The 22,968-nt window shown below is 35.7% G+C and overlaps 1 protein-coding gene across 3 annotated transcripts in view; it reads left to right on the top strand.

Moving 5' to 3' along the window:
* NFAT (NFAT nuclear factor) overlaps positions 1 to 22,968 on the top strand; it is a 54,312-nt gene that overhangs the window by 6,900 nt on the left and 24,444 nt on the right. For 2 of the 3 annotated variants that reach the window (XM_032440096.2, XM_032440098.2), the window contains exon 1: positions 17,742 to 18,506. The exons of the other annotated variant lie outside the window; for it this stretch is intronic. In XM_032440096.2, the coding sequence (XP_032295987.1) occupies positions 18,254 to 18,506 (253 nt within the window). In that variant the 5' untranslated portion in view covers positions 17,742 to 18,253. Of the gene's footprint in view, positions 1 to 17,741; positions 18,507 to 22,968 lie in introns of those variants that run through there. 3 annotated transcript variants of the gene reach the window in all.

Below are 22,968 nucleotides of genomic sequence, written 5' to 3' on the forward strand. Positions count from 1 at the left end.
CAACAATTCATTTTGGAAATTAATTTGTATTATCTAGTAAATGACTTGATCCACAAACAAACCCTAGGCTGTGACTCGAATCCCGAAAGCAGGCTTCATTTCAAAATGTCTCGATCTATTTCAACGGGAAGGGCAGCATCTCATCTATAAAGTATATGTATAGATTCTTAAGTCGATGTCTGTTTTTGTAATCGCGACGCTCTCGGAAACTAGATAAATTGTGGACTTGCAATTTGAAACATGTGCTTACGTATAGAACGAGCTTTGCATTTTCCCTCCGATATCTTCTACCATTTTCATAATATCGACAAATATAGATTTTACGACATAGTTTTTTGGCATAGCTCGTAATTTCTGAGAGCTTTTTTATATACACATAAATATTTCATTTTCTGGTTACCTTCTCCATTCCCCCCATAATTAGAAATCGTTTAGAATCTATATAAAGAGAAAACATTATTTATATATACATATATGTATTTATTTTTTTTTTTGATATTTAAAATTTGTTGAATGAACATTTGGATCATTGTCCGCTGACTTAAAACCGTTTCCTTGTCTTTGGTAAGGTTGTATAGTAAGGTTGTATACCCCGCATCGGAAATTGTAAACACTGTGACGTCAATTGTGAACAATCGACACTGCGCTGCTAATTTTTTAAATTAATTTATTATTTTATGAAAAAACAAATAATAATGACGCGAATACAGCTGCAGACACTTGCCAAATTTTAGGTAGTTTCTCGCCGTTGACGAAAGCAAGGTTTGTGAGGGCACGTGTGGAAAGCAGCTAGAGGCTAGTTTGTTAGGACATGCGCAGGGTATCTACGAGTCAGTAACTATATTTATTAGCCTTTTTCTTCTAGACTAGACAACTTATATAAAAAGGGCCCATATTTCTGCTTACTCAAGCTAGATTGACTTAATTTTTGATTGAAGGTTCGATTGAACCTTATAATGCCTAAATTATACATGATATGATATGCTCTATGCTCTGATTTAATCAAACTAAACTCTTTAGATGTAGTCTGAACATACGCGACTTTGCTTTACGTATCTATATACACACACACACACACACTCGTTTCTGGTAACTCTTGTTGGTTTTTTTTTTTTTCTAGCCTTGAACTCGGCCGGGTTCGTTTGTCTCGTAAATGCAGACAAGAAAATAACAAAAACAAAAACAGAAACAACAATACAAGATAACTAACAGCCACCAAATGATCGGTATAAACAACAAGGTTCGCCCGATGTCATATATTTTTGGCTTACGCCTGCTATTTATATTATATATGTACATAAATTATCTTCAACATTGACAAAAAAATGTCTTCTATTTGTGGTTACATTATTTTGTCTATTAATTGTTGTTGCCGTTGCGCCCCAGCCCCCCTCATTGGCGTGGCGTTCGTTTCATTAGCGAGCCCGCGATGACCCCAGGTTATTACAATTTTTGGTTCATTCTGTGAAGCAATTGCTGAAGGTTCTTGAACTTGTCAAATATATATAAAAATAGACAAATAGCACACTTTGTTGTGTTAGGCAGAAATTAATAAGTCCCAAAGAGTTAGTAAATTCAATAGTTTTCATAGCTTTTTCATATTCTGAATAGCTATATATTTAGCTCTACTCCATATGGATCTGAAATAATTGGAATCTTAAGCAAGACTTTAGAAGATTGCGAATATTACATCTGTAGATACGGAGGTTACATTTGCCAGAAAGATCCAAACATAATAACAAATTTCGCTGACTCTCTTTCAGTACACAAATATCGAGAAATTTATATAGTAACACTTCCACTTCGGCGTGGAGCTTCAATTGACGAGCCCCGAAAAAAATCAAATATCGGCGACTTGTCGATTGGGGCCCAACCTTGAATAAATAGCAAATCATGCGCATACCCCCTCCAGCACCACGCACTTGTCGTGGGCGGGTCGGCCCGATGGGAGACCAGGGGTGCAAATAAACGGCGGCAATTATAATTATATAGGCAAACTGGGCTGCGTTGTCAACGGGGCTCACTATCTGAAAAAGCTTACTGCCTGTCATTTAGATACTCGTAAAAAATTAATTATTCTTGCTGTATACCCTGTTACTATCTGAAAACGTTTGTTAATATTGCGTACACATATGCCTGAACAACTATCGAATGTAACACATTCGATTTAAATATATAGCGGTAAGGCTGTCATATACGCAGGTGAAGTTAGTTTAATGTTAGAAATCGGACAATTTGTGATTAAAGCGTTCTTTAAATCAAGTGGGCGGGACACGAACCAGCTAAAGCTAATCTATAGCCATAATCCACAAATTGGAAATTAGTTTAATCATAATATTTGTTGTCCTAGAATACTTTACATCAAGGCTAAAAAACTGCTCGGATTTGAAATGTTCTAATTACTTTGAGAATCTAGATATATATTGTAGGTTACCATTCTATACGCTGATGACGCTAGTTTTGGGTATGCCAAATATACAGGCATAATCCATAAATGGGAACTTTAACTTATTTTAAATCAAGGCTGCAAACTGAGTTGGAATCGAAACAGCTGTTACCTTGGAATACGTTAGTCGAGCCCATACCTAAATCGAACCTTTTTATTTTTGAAATTTAATTCAATTTCATTTCAAAATCCTATTACTTTGAACGATAGTTTTGGCACTCTAAATCACTAATTTAAAACCAATAACATGGAACAGTTCTTTTGAGAACTGAAATAAATGTCATGAACCAAGTTTTAGGCCCCAACACTGATGCACAGTTCTTAAGAACCAGTTTCATGAACCACACTTTAAGGTGAATCATGGGCTCGAACCAAAGTAAACGTTTGTCGAGCCTGCAGGCACGCTTTAGGTTCGTTAGTACAGAGTATCTTTCAATCGAGTCACGCATTCTCATGTGTGTGTGTGTGTGTTTTTTTTTTATTTACTTTTTTGGTACATTTTTAATTGGCGAGCAACGCGAAATGTTCACGTGACGCCCAATGTGGGTGTGTTCCGGCTCTCATGGGTCGGTACAACTGATTATTGCACATTTATAATATGTTATGTACATGTAAATTTGAGCTCTTTTATTTATTTGCTATTTTTTAATATTAACTTGCTAAACGAACGTTCATTTTGCCAGCCATTTAACCAAACATAAAGCAAAGCACGCCCCTTCTTCGCATATTATTATTACTTTTTAGTTTTGATTTTAAGATTGAAGAGGCTGCACATATGTAAATATTAGAACACATAAATTACACTCATTTGATGTATTTGAATAACGTTGCATTTAATTCAATTATCATTTTCTGCTCTTAATTATTTGGTTGACTTGTTTCGTAATGATCATTATAGTTTATGATGGCCCCATAATAATCAGCACATATTTTTATAACATTATTATTATTTTTTGTTATTTTTATCAGTTTTGTGTTTTGGCACCTGTGCGTTTCGTTTTTGATGACTCAACCCACAGAAATGTCACTAAAAAAGGTGCAAAATACATTTTAATGGGCATCTAATTTGTTGGCAAATACAAAAAGTCTAGCAACAGCAGCCAAATCAAAAGCTGCTCGCCGATCTTGCTCTCTTCTCTCACTCTCTCTCTCTCTCTCTCTCTCTCTCTCACACAGCCGCTTTTGTACTCTCTCTATTTCTCCAACTCTCTCTCACTCTCTATTGCACTATCTTTCTTCGCTTAAACCTAGTGTTTTTCTTGTCTACCCTTTCAACATCTTTCTGCGTCGTCGTTTTGCGTTCTATATGATTTTTATATTTGTTTACAATTCAGCACAGACAAACACTCACACAGAATTGAGTATATTATTTTTTATGCGCAAGCGCCACAAAAACTTAACAATAACAAAAGCAAATGGCAATAATAACGAAGGCGGCAACCGTCAGCCATCAAAAACGCTTCGCAAACGCACGCAAAACGCGCTCTCAAGGTTGCAAAACATTGTTGCTAATTTTCATTCAGTCGAACAACAGCCGAGCAGACGCTTCAAATCAAATTCATAATAATATTCATACCTATGCTCTGGAATTGACGCGTTCATAACTAATTATGAATTAATGTACATGCAAAAAGTTGGCCTGAAATACTTGAGAATTAGGTGCAAATATTAACTATTAGGCTACCTCACTTGAACATATGTCCTGCGCCTATATCCAATAAAATCCTATACCTGTATCCAATACAAGGGTATGAGTGTGTCTGTTTCAGAGTCTGACTCTCTCATTTCATTGCTTAAAATAGTAAAATAAATATTTGATACCGCCTTTCTATGCGATTTTCATACAAGCTGTATGGGGTTTCCTTGCTAGGAATGTGTATATATTATAAAAACATTTCTCTCACTAAGTTTCTTTCTCCTTCTTTTAAATATGGTCACGCTTTATAAAAGACTTGAACGATCTCAATAAACTAAAATAATTAGATGATTTATTTTATGATTCTATTTAAGTGCTTGCTTATAGGTTTGATCAATATGTGATTCGGACCAATATTATAGCTAATGTGCTTTTCATGCACTACCCCACTCATAAAAACACTTCAAAAAGGGCCAATGAGAGTACCTTGTTAAAAAATTCTGAGATCTATAGCACTTCATAATAAGCTTTTGCCATAAGTTATCTATTTATTGTATAGTATTTTGCTATATGCACAGTATTTAATATGTATATATTTAGTATTTGCCAGATCTAAAATTAAAAGCGAATTGTCGTGGTACAGAAAAACGAATATCTCCTGGTCGATACTTATGTATTTATGTATAAATCAAATATGTATGTATCCAATATTTATTGTCTGGCATTTTGCAGCATGCAATTGGCAGCCGCTTGTTCACTTTCATTTTACTTGATTGATTGACTGATTGATACCAATTCGAGTCTGGGCCCCAAGTGAATTGAACTCATGTATGATATTCGATTTTCAAATATACTCTCCTAAAATAAAAAAAATGTTTCAAAATATGTTCTTGAAGACCTTCGGGGTTGTAAATTCTGTTTTCTATAAAAATATAGCTCTTATAATCTTCGAGTTATGCTTTAAAAATGTTGTTTCAAGATCGATTTTTTACAGAGCGAAATTTATATCGAAAAAAAAACGGGTAAATTCGTGTTGCGTATGATATAAGCTAAAGTTGAATAAGCTTAAGGTTTCCGATCTACAGATGTCTGTGGCTAGATCAGTCCAGCTCGTCGTCGTGATCAAGAATAAATGCTTATACTTTATTTGAAGATAGACAGAGGCATCTGTTACATACATTTGCACAAAATGAGTATACTCTTCTTAGCCAGGGTATACAAAACAGAATGAAGAGCTATCCCAAAATGAAACCGACAAATGGCAGCGCTACAGAGGCGCATGAGCGTGTCACGTGACAAATAAATAAATAAAAAAAAAAAAAAACAATAAAGAAAATCATCAACAATAACAACAATGGCAATCAGCAGCAGTAAGAATCACTACAACAACAGCAACAGCAACAACAACAATTGAGAGCTGAGTGCGTTCTACTGAGTTGTATTTATGTGCATACATACTTACATACATAAATATATATGTATTTGTATTTGTCTGTTGTCTTTGGCACATTTCTGTTAGTCGCGCGCAGCGTTTGACAGTTGGATTGCGATTTGCAATGTACGTCATAGTTATAGTTATCACATCCCATCCCATGCCCTCACATGCCATAGCATACCATCCCGTGCCGTCCGGTCGCATCATCAATATCATCACACTTTTGTTTCGTGATGTGATCGGACGTGGAGAGCGCGAACAGTGTACTAAAAACTTGTTGCTCACTCTACATTGCTGAAAAGTAAACAAAATCTTATCAGCAGCAGCAGCAGCAGCAGCTAGCGACGAGTTTGTCGTCGTCGTAGCTCACGCCCAACTCATAAAGATACGGATACATTAAATATATTTACATATATAAGTCCATACACACAGACATACACACACACACACACATTCACACATTCACAATTAAGGTTTGTCTCGCCCGCCGTCATTTGCCATTTACCGTCTAGCGAATTTCACAATATATCGCGAAATTTGAACAAAATTTGAATATATGTACATATGTACATAAGCATCGTATAGAATTCAATACGAATATTGCATACACTATCAGCTGCTGTTATAGCTCTTTTGTCCTTTAACTAGACAAAGGAACGGCTAGCCTGCATATTCGTACATTTATTCTATTATATATATTTTGCTGTTGTTTAGAGTTGTATCCCAAAAATTCATTAACAGCCTTTATTTCACGTCTGCAGTCTCCAGAGATATGTTATTTAAAAGTTTACATAAAAATGTTGTATATGCCAGGGCTGCAGACGAACAAATAACTGTCGGTACTTCGATATACGGTTCGAACTAGTTCCTTGCATTAAGATTCGGTTCTTAAATCAGATCTTCCACATTCATGAGAATTACATTTTTTATTTCCAATCAAAATATCTTAAACAAAATAATTTCTAATTTCGCTTTGTTTGTTTTCTTATGATGATTTAGTTTAAGGTTCCGTTCAAAGTAAACAAACAAATTGGGATTTCGTGTCTAAACCGTTTTGGTTTAAGCTGCCTTGATGTAAACTATAATTTTATTCCACTATATACAAAAATAATTTATTATTCTTACATAAATTTTTAATGAGCAAAGTTTAAAAAATATATGTAAAACAAAGTTTATATATTCTTGCCATTTTTTGTCAATTTAATGTTAATATAACAAAATCAAACCTAAGCATTCGACGATGTGTCGCTTGCCAAATACAAAAACGCAAAAAACTGACTCACCTGCTAAATAGAGTTATTTTAAGTATCCCAGTTATGTGGTCTTAAACCTTAGTCAAATGCTTAACTAATGCGCTCTAGGAAACAGCTTGACCCCAAAGTCGCAAATAACTTGTTATAAATATTTACCAAAATTATATTTGCACAACTTTTAGTCCCATTTATTATAGACATATTAATAGATTTTCTAGCAGGTACATAAAATGTAACAGAAACTGCCAGAAAAAAACGAATGAGAAACTTTTAAATACGTTTTGGATAAATTATTTTTAAATATTCCTTTACAATTATATAAACTGCACAAATAAAAAAAAAATATTCAGACAAAAACCCTTGAAGATCAGAATTAAGTGCTTTCATGCTGAGCTAAGGTTCAAATCGTATAAAAATCAGCTAATTCTAGAAACTACCTTGGATAACAAAGAAAGTTGGCATTCACATAAGTGTTAAATACACTTGTGGTCGAAATAATAAGCACTCTTGTACTTCATAAGTAGAAGAAAGCATCTTCGGTTGCATTAAGTATATATATTCTTGATCATTTAGTTTAATTTGGCCAAACATGTCTGTCTGTATGGACGGGTCTATCATTTCTAGTACGACATCTTCTTCCATATTAACTGTATAAATACACAAAATATGGTATGTTGGCTCTCGTATAGTATATATATTTATATATTTCTGGATACCTTTCTCGTTTGAAAAGAAACCCCATATTTAAGGGTCGAAAATTGCGCTTTTGACACATATTTAGGCCCTAAAAATATCATAAAGATCGGACTGTAAGCGCCGAAGTTTGCGTTGCGCATAGTCTGCGGCTGAAGTAGTTGCATTCAAGCCTCCTCTCGTGTGTGTGCATACATATGTGCATGTATGTCGCTAGGTAAAAGGTATCTCTCAGTCGGGCACTGCCGACCAGAGCACTCCAACCTGTGCTTCTAACATATTTGCTGTCATTCTTGTTACAATTTGTTCTTGTTGTGGTCATAGCTGTTACAAGTTCGGCGTACGCCAAACGTTACACGTGCGGTCTCAATGCCATAGAAAAACCTAAAAAAAAAATATTTACACACAAACAGAGAGTGACAGAGAGCGAGAGAGAGAGGGAGAGCGACACTTATACAAACACAAAATTTGTGCCTCAAGGCAGACAGCATAATAATAATCTTTCGCTCAGTCTACATGAATTGATAAAAGCGAATTATTTATAAAAACTACAACAAGAATTCGACAAGCCAAAGTAGTTAAAACCGGTTCAATTTCGTTTGGTTCAGTGTTTGACTTACTATAAAATAAGTTTTTATTTTTTTCATTTTCTATAGTTGTTTTGATACTCTATAGTTGACGAAAAAAAAAAATAAACAAGTACACGTGCTCGAGTCGGCAGTGCCTGATTAGAGATACACTGTACCCAGTTACCCTGACTGCCAAGCATTCAAACTTCTGTCTATATGCTTTTAGGGTGGCAGGTATTCAAAAGGTGAAACATTATGGATATGTACAATACGAGAACGTACACACATACATTTACATATGTACATCTATACATGACGCATCAGCTCTTATGAACTTCGAGTTATGCCGAAAAAATCATGTTCCAAAACTTATATTTATCCATATTATGCATATGAGTCTGAAAACAAAATGTATATTAAAAACCTTTAGCTCTTAATTTACATATAGATTTATATTCCTATTCTTCAGTCCATTCTTTGTTATTTGGAATTAATTGTGCCCTGAGAATCATTCAATCTTACATAAAAGCCTTCTTTTCTTTCTTTTGTGGATTATGCAAGACCTCTCTTTAAATACATATTCGATCATGTTCATGTTCCTATCAGATCGAGCAAGCGAACCTATTTCATTTAAGGCCTTTAAATTTCACATCAACAACACGTGATGCAAGTGACGACAAAGTGTGCGTGTGTGAGATAGCCCGGAAGTACGCCCAGCCACACTTAAAAACGTAGTCATAGCATAATCACACATAATCACACACACACACATGCGTAAAATTAGAATAAGTGCGACAACAATTTATTTGGTATGCCCTGTACTCATTGAATATGAATTTAAAAGGCTATACTAGTTTTGTGCAAACGAATGTTGCAGGCAAACAAACGCAGCTTCTAGCCCATAAGAGCATATATATTCTTGATCAGTTCGAGTAGCTGAGTCGAGTTAGCCGTATCCCTCAATACGTTCATAAAGATCTCGAGAACTATAGAGAGAGAAGACATTATCTTTTCATTTCGATATCTCAGTCAATTTCCACAATATCGATTTTGTCTCTCTTTATAATCACAACGATCTCGAGAACTAGAGAGAGAACTACAATATTTAACTTCTTGGATGCATTCCTTTCGTTCTTCCAAGAATTTGAAGATAGTTCAAAGTACTCCAGCTTAGAGCTGTCCACAGGGTATATTCTAATCGGGCACTCTCGACTGAAGCACTCTTACATGTTTCTTGATATTCGTTGGCCAGCTTATCAAAGTTTATAATCACTTCTACCGGGCTCATCCTGAATAGTGTTAAAATTAGATTATTCGGATTCGGTAGTGCTTAGCTGTTGGGGGTAAAGCACAGTCTGTGCTGACGTTGTTTTGTTTTTCTTATTTTATTTTTACTTAATTTTAGGTAGATGTCTTATCAGATGCGATGAGACAAGCGTAAAACACGTGAGACTCGACAGGGAGATACCTTATAACCAGATGCTAACCATTCTAGTTCCATGAAAGATTTCACATATTCCGAATCTAAATTCACATCATAGTGCATATGAATTATCTTAAAATAAAATAAAAACTCATTCTTTAAATATATTATCTAAGCGTATATTTCATCATAACAGAACAGATGGTAACATTTTGAAAGTCGGTTTCAAATTGTCATGCACATGATAATGAAGCCAATGGCGATTTCCAATGATGCAAATAACAAGAATGATGCTCACTGAAAACCCGTCGTTTAAGCTAAACTGTAAATTGACATTCACATAAGTAAAATATGAATAGATTCCAAAATTTAATTTACAACGTCTAGCCGCCAGTTAACAGCATATACATATGTATAGCAGCGCGTGAGCGGCACTTTAACCGCAGCGCAACAGTTCTGCTCGCTGCGCTGCTAGCAGCGCTGTCACTGCGAACATTACTGTTATCTTCGCTGTTATTGCCGCTGTCTTTATAGTCTGTACATGCGTTTGACAGCTGACCGAGTCGGCGGCAATCGTCGTATTTGGCGTATACGTAACTATACCCTGTGCCCATTAAAAATGTGTACGAAACAATGGGCATAATGATTTTGTGCAAATACATGTCTACGGAAAGAAATAAGTCTTAATGTTTATAAGTTCTTGAACAAAATGACAAACTGCTTATTTGTCTGGCTGGCTGTGCAAACCCCTAGATCTGGGAAGCCAAAGAGCTGGATCTTAAAATATATATATTCTCATATATTATATTTTATAATTTGTAAAGAGAACTGTGAGTGTGCGCTTTAAAAGCAACTTATAGCTATTTACAGGGTATCATCCAGTGGGGCGGCCTTTTCTTTTCGCTTTGTTCCCTGTTGTCAGTGCGATTGGTAGTGCTACAATGGCTATAATTATCACACAGAGCAACAGCTAGGCAATTACAACAAATTTAAGCAAATTAATAAAACAACGTCTAGGTTGTTGTTTTGCTTTAATTTTCTGTATATCGAACGAGAAATTCGTTTTGACATTTTATGGCCAATAATTACACGCAAATGGGCAAAAAAAAAAAAATACCGAAACGTATGTCTATAAAACCTTTTCAATAATAAAAAGTTAAATACACATCCACATCCATATTGTCTGGATACTACAGATCGACATATATCATTAATTTTTCTTTTGAATTTATTGTCGTTGTTGTTTTTGTTGTTGTTCAAACAAAAATATTTACATCAAATGCATCGCAACTTTTGCCATTTTCCCTTTTTTTTATTTATGGCACGATATTTTTCATTATTTTTTATACCCTATGCGCTACAAAAATGGGTTAATAAAATGGGCATCAGGTTTTGCAAAAGTAAAATTTATTATTGATTTATGTGTAATAAAACGGATACATATCTATCGTGTAAATAGTTTATAATATTTTAAGTTAAGCAATCATATGCTACAATAATTCTAGGCAATATTTTTTTAAAGATTACAAATGCGCTGACTATTGAATACAGATTAGAATAGATTAAAGTGTGATAAATATATGGCATATTATTAGATATATATACATTCACAACATATACATATATGCAGATACTCAGATTGAGTACAGGCTATATTATAGTCGTACATTATTAATTGTTAGACTTGTGTCTTTATTTCTCACGAATAGCCACCAAAAACAGTGCACAAAATTTGGAATATTCTTTTGACTTGCTGTTCGAATGTGGTTGCTGTTTGAATTTGTTCGTTTCATATTTGTATTTGGTGTTAGCATCTGTCGTTTCATTTGGGGACCTGAAAATGTACACATGCAGATGTCGTATAAGGTCCACGACTTACGTTAATCGAAATTTAAAATAAATCGAACGAAATCGTGATTGGGCACTTAACATTATTAAGATTTTAAACTCGTTGTATGTGCATACATATGTACAACAGTGTGCACCGAAGATTGGCTGTGAAATACTTTTCGGCATTAAGATTGAATGAAAATAGGGCCAATATGGACTCGTGTGTTGTTTAGATCGAGCCAATTGAGCGCCTGTACCAGTTCGAACGGGTTCAAAACGAGCCAAAACGCAATAGAAAACGAACAAAAAATCGACTCACGTCTACTGAGGGTTACACAAAGCAGAACAGATTATCAACTCGCTAAAATGGACATATTTATATATACATATATATATATATATATATATATATATTCAATCTTAATTTTGTTGCCCTTTACAGAGCTAATAAGCATCTGCATTCTGCAATGAACATATGAAGTTATTTAATATGCATCAGGACTATAGACTTATTTGAACGATTCTAAATGAACTCCCAGAGATCAATTCGTTAACTCATTTGAGAAGTGTTTCGTCGATTAAGGTGTACAACAAATGTATGAAATCTTTTAATTGACACTTGCTTGTCATCAAATCCACCTGCACATGCGAAATATAGGTGATAAACTGATGTGCAGTTTCAAGAAAAGAGCTGTCTGGCAACTGATTAAATTACTCAAGATATATGAAAGGTCTAAAATTCGCTTTAAATATGAATATTTCGTTGGAGTTTATCAAATCCATGCACACAGGCGGAAATCAGGTGAAAAATAGAATTGAAATTGGGAAAAACACCGACTGGCCAATACCAGTTTGTTGCCTGTTGCAGAAAATTCCACATTCTTATGGACACAAAAGAAAGCAAATAATTTGCGATATTTAGGTGCTTAATTAGTGCAATTATAACTGCTTGAGGGGCTTGAGAATTAAGAGACCGCTAATTAAATTGAATACTGCTGAAAGTTATTTTACACTCACATTCATTGTAATCAGTGCGCGCCAAGTCATCAAATCCCCCACAGACCGATGTCGAGCTTCAGTACGCACACCCCTTTCCATGCCCACTTCCCAGGCAACTCTCGATTACCGATCCCCATATGTATGTATAATTTATAACATTTTTTGTGACAGATGATCAACGCTGATTATTACAGTTGTTGTCGCATTTTCGTGTTCTTTTGGTTGTATTTATTGTTGCTGTTGTTATTATATTTACCCATGAATGTATTATATTATACCCTACTTTGCAAATGCGTGGTGACCCCAACTCCAAACTCACTGCAACAACAGCAAAAACAGAAGCTTAAACAGCAACAAAATCCAAGATGGGTTCAAGGTTAAAACCTGTACTTATTAACACGGTTTATTGTACTTTTGTAAACTGCAACCAACAAAACAGCAGCAGCAACAGCAGCAACAGTAGCAGCAACAGCAGCAACAATAATAAAAACCGAATTGACCCCCAAGAACATTGGCGTCTATAATTATTTATACGATGTTTCATTTGTTTTGGAATTTTTCCATTTTTCTATAAGGCCAGGCCAGAAATCAAACAAGAACGAGAAAATCCTAAAAAGCATTTAAACTGCATTCAAGCAACTAAGTATATAATGTTTGCTAAATTCCATTTATTGTTTATCAATAGTATAGGTATCAACTTAAGTTTATAGCTTTTCTATTGAACGGTTGACATCGACTGCTTAATACTCGTTCACGACGATTTTACCGAAACAAAATATTTTTGGATCGACCTTTGGAAGTGCTCATCAATCGTAGACTTGCTTTCAAATTAGCTCAGTTTGGCTCTAAAACTGTAGAAGACTTGGGTTCAGATTAGTACGAGTATATATTCCGAATTTGAAGTACCTAACTTTAATAGGACAGTCTGATGGAAGGGCATTGTACAGAACCTTATATACTTTGTTCACTTTATAAACGAGGATAAGAATTCGTACCAATCATATTTAATGCCTATAATTAAATGTTCAAACAGACTCTGTCATCGTCCGTAAACGCTGCGTATGAGTAACATTTTCTCCGGAGAGACTCACACGTGCCAGAAAGCGCCCTCTATCGTTGCCAGTTCGTGTTTTGGCGCGCGCAAATTTTTGTTTGAACGCTTAGTTTTTGTTTTTGCTTTTTTTTTTTTTTATAATGCTGGCCCCCAAAAACTCTGTCTATCATCACGATAATAATGACGACAGGGACAGCGAACGTTGATTGTGATAATGATTGAGGTGCGCAGTTGGGGCGCGTTTTTTTTTTGTTTGTTTCATTTTTTTTTTTTTTTGGAGCAGCTTCAACTGCTGTTGGCTACAATTTACATATGTTGTATTTATTTAGTTACGCGCTATTTTCCTGTTGTTGTTTGCCCATATTATTTGTGCTCAACGGAATGATATTTCGGCGTGCTGTGTCGAGCCCCAAGCACAATCAATTGGAAGCCCAAGCGAAAGTTCTTTTAATGATTTTGATACCCTTGCGGCCGCGTGCATTATTATATTGTCACGCTTTCAACGAGGCATAAAGTGGTCCATGAGCCAAGTCTATAAGTATATGTAGCATATATATGTCACCAGCCGAATGCTTAGTACAGAATAAGGGCATTTAATCTTCGACGCCACAAAGTTATTTTCTTTCTTTGCTTTCTTGTTCTTTCTTCTATTTTTTTTTTCTTCTACAATTTTTGAGCTTTTCTTGCGCTACGGCGCGGCCAATAAGAATTTAACACTATAACTGTTGTTGTGTTACTGTTAACGAATCCGCCGGTTTTTTCTTATTTTTTTTTTTGTTTAGTGGCTCGGTGTGGTCGTGCTGCTCTGAGGCGTGAAGCGCGCTCAAATGTGAACTGTCAAATTCTATGTGCTATGCATACGTATGCATGCATATGTATGTGTGTCTGCATATGTTAAATGTCTATGTACTGCGTACTGCTGCAATTATAGAGCGATCATATTGCACTTGATGTCTGATTGCTGTCTGCAACACTGTCCGAAATTGTTTTGCGTGCACTGATATCGATATTTGTGTGTATTATGCGTCATATCGATATCGATTAGAATTGACGCTGCCGCCCACTCGCTGACCGTGCGCCTAATTTCTTTTCTTTTACTGTATTGTAGCTTTTACTTTATTAAATTGCGCTTGCAATCCGAATCCGAAATCCGAATAGAAATCGGAATCGGAATCAGTGCGAGCGACGATGCGCGCGCGCACTTCGCTCACAAATACATTTAAATCAATTAAACCCGTTGTGACGACAACGTCGCGTCGGCAGCAGTAATTCGCGTCTCAAGCACGAGCGGCCACGCATACACTTGTTGTTGTTATTGTTGTTTTGATTGTTGCTGGTGCTGCTGCTGCTGCTGCTGCTGCTACTCCTCTCGCACTTGTTGCTCGCTCTCTCACAGCGATGCTCTGTGACGGCAGCAGCGGCAGCGACGACGGCGGCATACGACACCAAGCACCGGGCCCAGGCATCATTACGGCTTGTCGTTCTTTAGGATTTTAGTTCATCGATCTCAGCGTAAGTGCTCGCAACACGACGCTCGAGTTGTGACTCGGCTGCGGTTAAACGGCATAAGCTTTTTTTTTTGTTGTTGTTTAATTTTTTTTGTGCGCGCTGCTTGAAATTATTTTCAATTATCATATATTCAAAATTTTTATTAATTTTTTTTTATTATTATTTAATTTTTTTTTTTACTTTTGTATATTGTCGATTGCTGATCTGCGTCGTGTGTGCATTTAACATTATTGTTCCAATATATATATGTATGTAGTACGCGTGTTTGTTTCCTTTTATCAGCAACAGTTTAAAGAGCGACGCACGACGCACGACGCACGACGCGCGACGCGCGACGGCGACGCGCGACATCGAAAGTCGCGGCTTCGTTATCGTTTTGACCGTCATGATCGTGTCCCGATCGGCACCGTAACGGTTTATCGGTATATCGCCGAAAACGAAAACTAAAACATGTCGAACAATTTTGTTACAAAAAAAAAAAAAAATAATAATAATAATAATAAAAGAAACAATAACAAAAATACGCACACAAACAAATACAGCGCTTGCATCCGGAAAACTGTGTGAGAAAACGCAGTTATTCTCTCAGACAGTTCAGGAAAAACCGAAACACAGCACAACAACAAAACAAAACGAAACGAACGATCCGATCCGATCAGTGCTGTGGTTAAGCGGCTTTATCTTATCGCCGCCAACGCCATTTGAGCGTCTAGAAGCCAGCCCCAGTCACGGCACCGCCAGAACCCCTACAACACACATAGAGTAGTCGCTGACCGCACGCACAAAAAAAAACTCAAAATAACTAAAAAAAAAAAAAAAAAAATCAAACATATATATTTATATATATATATATATATATATATATATATGCATAAAAAAAATTCGCGATCGGTTCGAAGATTTGATTTAATTCAATTCTATTCGATTCGGTTCGATTCTACAATTGTTGTTGTCTTTAGAGAGGCGTTCGCTAATTTTCTTGTTGTTTGCCGGCCAAAAATTGATTTTTGTGAATATTTTTGTTGTCGCCGTCAATCAATGTTTATGAAATTCAAATTATACAATATCTAACAAATAATTTGTGCTGAGAAATACCAAAACAAAGCAAGTAAGAGCATTGCAGTCGGGTGCAGCTCACTGCGCAATACTCTGTTCAGCGCGTTATTCGATTAAATCTGTCGAAAATTGTCTTCTTGTTTGGCGACTCTAAGACTAAGGAGGAATTATCGGACTCAAATTGCGTCTAATTCGAGAATTTCTGCTCTCAGATTATGCTTTGGAGAATCTCAACAATGGTCTATCTGAGAAATTTGCTTAAGAACAGCCTCAAGACTGTGCGAAACGTAGATTCTCTTGGCTTTCCCGTTTGATCAGCTATTGCAGTTCTCCAAATCAATATACTCTCGTTCACTTTCCGTACAGAGTATCTAAATTGAAACAAAAACAAATGATCAAGTGCAATTTGATAATCATCTAAAGTTTCAAGCATTGCTTGCAAAGTAATCGCAACGAATTATATTCGCAGAGTTTTCAAAATGACAGTGATATGGGTTTATACGCACTTCAATTTGATCAAGTGTTCCCCTGATTCAATCAAGATTAATTCTTAGCATTTTAAATACACTAGGATTACATTGAACGCATTGCGTGCAAATATACAACTTACTATGAGCTTATTATACAACTTTTTTTTACTTTAAATTGACACTTGTGCTGATCATATCTTAAACTAAACAAGTTCCAGAAATGATGTATACCTTGTAGTATATTCCTCTATAAGTTTTGTAAATTGCAAAATCTTACAATGTTTGATTATGCGCCCTGTTAAGAAAAGAATTAAACCTATTTTCAAGGATTTTAATGAAATTTGCCAGAGTTTATTTCAATCAAAGCGTCTTTTATACTTCAAATTATGCTTTAATCAATTTTTTTATATATAATATATTTTGTACTTGTTTTACTCCTTCAGATAATGGCGTCTACTTTCTCGCGTTTGTACGTTTCGAAATTTAGTAGTTTAGGAACTTAGCCATTAAATGGCTAAAAAAAAGAACCAGTTCAGCTCACAGATTTTTCCACTTTACGTACAAGGTATAAGTCTTTGGCAGGCGATTCTGTTTCCTGGTCCACTCTAAATGCATAACAAAATAAGCGTTGTAATTAAAGTACTGGAAATAATTGCGATGGAAAAGTAAAAGGGCTAAGGGAACCAGTTCTTTGTGCACGTAACTGTAAAATAAGGAAGGAGTTCAAAATCTCAAGGTAGCTGAAAAACTTGTTTCACAAAGCACAAAAAGTGGCTAAACAACATAAAAGGGACCATATCATTAAATACGCACCAGATCAATATTAGCATGCATACTTTATACCCTTACTGAGGGTAATCTTTGGGTAATTAGCCAGATATAGAAATATATTGTACATTAGCTGGATTACAGTTATTATCTATTTAATGTCCTGTACCAGTGAATTAAGAAAACAAAATGTGTACTTAGGTTAGCTTTACAGATGTTTAAATGGCGCCCTTCTATGCGATTCTCATAAGTCCAAGTATTCTATCATAGTTTCTGAGGTTGCGTTTATTTATGTACATGTAGATGTAGATGTATTTGGTTACCTCAACACATGTATAGGGTATCTCATTGTCGAGCATTCTTCCATATCTTTTAGGTGCGTGTGTATATATTTTTACATTCTTTGCTGTGTTTCGTTTTGTCTGTGCTGTGTTTCGGTTTCGCGGTACATAAAATTAAATGCGAATTTTAAAAACAAAACAAACGAACAAGAAATAATGTTAATTTCCAACAATACGCGTTTTCCTTTAATTCTTTTTTTTTTTTTTTTTTTTGCTTTTCTGTGCTATAAAAAAGTTTATGTTTTCGTTTTTTTCGCAGCTAGTAAAAACAAAAACAACTGCAACAACAAAACAAACACACAAACACAATCATGTATTTATTATGAGCATTAACTAACTGACAACAACAACAACACAAATGTACAAATCAAAAATTCTATTGTAATGCCAAATCCAATCAAATCAACAACAAAAAACAAATCCAATTAGTTCAATTAAACAATCAATGTGACAAAAGCAACAAATTAAAAACGTGCCAACTACTATCAACCAAAAAATAATTTTATGTCTACAAATATATGGAGTTAAATATTTTAAGAGCAGCTACCGTTAACGTGCTACACCTGCCAAAATAAAAGAATTAAAAGAAAAAAAATTAAAAAAAAAAAAAACAAAATATATTCAACTAATAAGACAACATTCACTCAATGCTGCAATATATTTATATTAAGTTAATATAGAATTAACTAAGGCAACTAATATACAACAAGAAAGGTTTATACCAAATTTAATAAACAACAACAACAACAAGTACGAGAAAACGGCAACAAAATGCGCTTCACTTACAATCAGTATAAATATTACGAGTCCGGCTATCGTATTCCATCCAAAATGCACAACCTGAGCCATCATCATGGCGGCAATGGCAATGGCAGTGCTGGCAAGATTAACAGCAACAACAGCAGCAACAACATCAACAACAGCAACAGCCATCACTACAACCACCATCACAACAACAACAACAGCAACAACAACAACAATACAAACACAAATGCATATCAACATCATTACAAAACCAATTTTGGTAAGCTTTAAGCAAGAGCGTATAAAAAATGCATTCAAAAATATTGCATATTGTGTCCAAAAATAGGCATCGAAAATCTTTTTGAAAAGAAAGTGAGCCCCAATGTCTGCGAAAATTGGGTCAACAGCTTTTAAAACCCTAATACCCCAGCAATAAGCGTTACCTCCAAAAATAACTAAACAGCCGGCGGTACAATGGGCTTTTCGATCCTGTTCAGAGCTGAAGATCCATTGAACCGAACTATGTTTTAATAATATATGATTAAGTTTTTGAGTTTCGGTTAACTGTCTTTATTTGCGGTTCGATCTAAAGCCTTGCAAGCGACGAAACCTTGCCAAAATTGGAGAAGCTTTCTGAGGGATCCCTGACTTGTCTGATTGCTTGTCCTGCAGGACTGTCTGCATGACAAGTCAGCAAGCTGGTCCCTGATCGTTGCCTCTTTTAATCTTAGCTTGGCGCTGTTAATTATTTATTTCGTTTTTCCGACAAATTTTCCTGCTTGCCCGAAAATTTGAATACCTGCAAGCACATTTGTCAATAAATAAACTTGATATGAAATTGTGTTTGGGCCAGATTGAAACGTGAAACGGCGTTCTCTCAATGGTGACAAAGTCCAATGGAAGCTCAAAATGACATTCGCATTCGCGTTTGGACAAGAAAATGAAAAACTGGCGCCTTGTCGATGTGTGTGGGTTCACAATTTGAGTGCCAGAGGCGCCTCACAAAAAAACTGTATTCAATTACTCGCCGTCTCTACTCGAGTTCCAATTTCATCCATATACATATATATATAATTAATATATACATATATATTTATAATATATACTTATGCACATACACATTTCTGCTTTTGCCAGTTGCCAAGTTTGCCCAGCGATAAGATTAAGGCCAAAACACATCAGACCCCGCCCTTTGGCGGCCCTGATAGCCAAGAAATTCAAGCCAGCAGCATCATCAATAATTACTTAGCCGACTTGAGAGCCTATATATAATATATATAAATATAAAGCGCAACAGCTGCATTTTTAATTAACTTTTACTCATTAAAAGTATGTTAAAATTTTTAAATTTTGGCACATCATTTAATAAATTTAAGCCTTAGATATTTGATAACTTTCTTTATTTCGCACAAGCTGATTTAAGCCGAAATGCGTTTCATGCAAATTGGATCACGCTTTGGAATATAATCCAATATAATACCAACCTATATCTTGACAAAACAAAGAGGTCTAGATATATGTTTATGTCATGATAAATGGAATTTCCGAAAGATCTCTCGAGCTCGTATGCTAAATAATCTAATGCAAAGCGCTGCAAATTGAATTAAACCTACTTTTTTTTTGTATGCCAATTGAAGCCGAGCAAATTACATAAAGGCGATCTAAGAAAAATATCCAAAAATCTTATCTCTTTTTGGATCGCAGATAAAAGAACAACAACAACAACGCGTCGTCGCCTGGGAGTGTGAAAAGGCGCGCTCTTTGTGAGGGTGGGTGGGTTTTTTTTTTTTTTTTTTTTGTACTGGCTGCGGTTCTGGATTGCTTTGTCTTATCGCAGGCGCTTAGATAAAGTGCCGCGTCAGTGGCAGGTAGGTTAAATAGCTAAGGTAACGATCCCAAAACGCTTTTTGGGCCAAATAGGTAGGTAGGTGCACACCCAGGCCCACACACGTATTTGTTTATAAGTATGCATTCGAGTTTTGCCTCTGGGAAGGGAGACCCCATAAAACCCATGATGTCAGTTATGGTGCGTCTGTGTGTGTCTGTCTTTTACAATCTCAGCTCAAGGGTTAGTTTTGCATGAACTTGACGCAGCAGGCATAGTTAAACTAGAGGGGCATCAGAAACAAAAACAAAAAAAAAAAAGAAGCAAAGATCAAAACAACAGAACCCTGATGAAATAGCCACATATAACAAACATATCTCGAATGCGATTATTGTTATTATATTGTGTACTTGCGCATATGTTGTTATTCTTCTGCTGTTGGCAAATATTTGTCACATACTTATCCAATGGCAAAACTCTTTTAATTAGGTTTTTTTTTTTTTTTTTTTTTATTGAAAACCCAAAGCCTAACATAACGCCAAAGTTACCTGTTGTTTATTCTTGTTTTGAATGGCAACTACACCTCATATTATGTAGTTGGCTTTTAACACGAGTTTTGTATCTTATCTTGTAATCAATCAATGCTGAACTTATGTCATATCAAAATGCTCGAATTTGAGGTATGACCTAGTATAGTAGTGTAACAAAATTATATGTTTTGCTTATCTGGACGAAATATCTTTATAGACCCAGGCAAGAGCTTGGCAACAAGTGTCAAACCATTTACCAAATACATTCACATACATTTGGTAGCTTTTAAGGTTCTTAAGTGGATCTATTTAAGTCTTTGAAACGTATGCAACATTAGAAGGCGATGTATTTGCTGATCGGAGGTATATTTAAGTAATTTGTTAACTCAGTCATTTACGCGGCAAATTTAAAGACAACTATTTCGATTTAACGCCTTTCTGTGCGATTTTCATAGGTCTTACAGCAATATCATTGAATTCTCCCAATTCTCTCTCTCTCTATCTCTCCTATTCTCTCTCGCTCTTCTCTTCCTGAAATATAACATTATGCAACTGTATGAAACTGAAAGCCCCATATACATATGTATTTACTTATACAGCACCCTGCATTTAAATAGGGACACGAATTGTGAAATGTTACCTTTTTATCTTTCATTTTGATAACAGCAAAAAATACATCATTTGACATTTTAAATTATTATACCCTGAACCCATAAAAATGGGTATAAATGATATATACCTTCCAAATCATGACGATTTTTTTCAAAATCGATGTCGGTGCGAAAATCGAAACTTTTTCGAAGACTTTTTTTTTATATCACGGGTAATAGCTCCGCGCGGAGATATGATGTTCCAAAACGACAGAACTCCGCGGGAGATATGACGTTCCAAAACGACATAACTACCCGCGAAGATATGACCTTCCAAATCAATTTTTTCAAAATCGAGGTCGGTGCAAAAATCAAAACTTTTTCGAAGATTTATTTTTTAATATCACGGGTAATAGCTCCACGCGGAGATATGACGTTCCAAAACGACAGAACTCCGCGGGAGGTATGACGTTTCAAAACGACAGAACTCCCCGCGGAGATATGACCTTCCAAATCGATTTTTTTCAAAATCGAGGTCGGTGCGAAAATCGAAACTTTTTCGATGATTGCACCCTGAACCCATTTAAAATGGATATAAGGGTATATTGTATATGTGCAAAATCCAAATGTATTTAACAAGCAGAAGGAAGCATCTCCGGCCCCAAAAAGTATATATATTCTTGATCAGCATCAATAGCCGAGTCGATCTAGCCATGTCCGTCTGTCTGTCCGCCCGTCCGTCCGTATGTATGTCCGCAAGGATCTCAGAACATATAAGAGCTATAGACTTGAAATGTAGGTGCTCCCAATGCCTGCGCAGATCGAGTTTGTTTCCGATAATCTTAATCTTAATCTTAATTAAATATCTTCTTAAAATATATAAAAATATATGACTCGTTCTTTCGACTGATTATGTATATTTAATGAGAATGAAAATAGAGTAAAAACCAAAGTTATGATGTCCCTATTAAACAATGTATTTATTTTTTTTGAGATTAACAAATAACCGGTTAATTAAACAATGTATTTCTTTCTAATGAATAAACAATAAGCCACTGAATAATACAAAGCAAATATTACGTCTGATTTAATTTGTATTTTTTTAGTTAAATAGTTGCATATGAATTTAATTAACGGCCGTCCCTATTCAAGTGCATGGCGGTGTACTATATAAACAAGAAATTGCAATTTGCCAAGTCGCGCGTCCCATTTGCAATGAATATAATTTAAGAAGAAGAGCCCCAGAAATGCAATAATCAAATGTAAACATCGATCAGCAAATAGAAACAAATATGAAAATATTTATGTACAAACAGAATGTGAATCGGAGAGTCCGGCATTAATGCAGATTTGAGCGGGTTGCTTGGGCAACAGCAGCGCCCGCCTTGGGGCTTATCAGTGTGTGTGTGCGTGTGTGTGTGTGGCTGCTATCAACTGCTTTAACTGGGCAATGATAATGCCTAGACAATACAAGCGAAGCGTTTACAAGCTCAAATTGTGCATCAATTGAGGCGCCCAAAGTGCAACAATAAAGCGCAACTTGTGCTGTGCAATTGGATGAACAATTGCATGACAGCTGCGCGGTCCGATGCTGCATTTATGCTGCAATTGCAGCTATGACTTATATACACACTAGCACACATATATACATCTAAATATATATGTATATGCATATAGATATATGTGGAACCTGCTGAGTTCATGGCGCACACAGAGTTCAATGCACTTTGCCTAGCTGCGTCGACGGCTCCAGCTTTGCGCCCGTTCACGGGGCATTATCAGCAGCAGGCGCGTTGC

The sequence above is a fragment of the Drosophila virilis genome, chromosome X, assembly GCF_030788295.1.
Source record: "Drosophila virilis strain 15010-1051.87 chromosome X, Dvir_AGI_RSII-ME, whole genome shotgun sequence".
NCBI classification, from domain to species: domain Eukaryota; kingdom Metazoa; phylum Arthropoda; class Insecta; order Diptera; family Drosophilidae; genus Drosophila; species Drosophila virilis.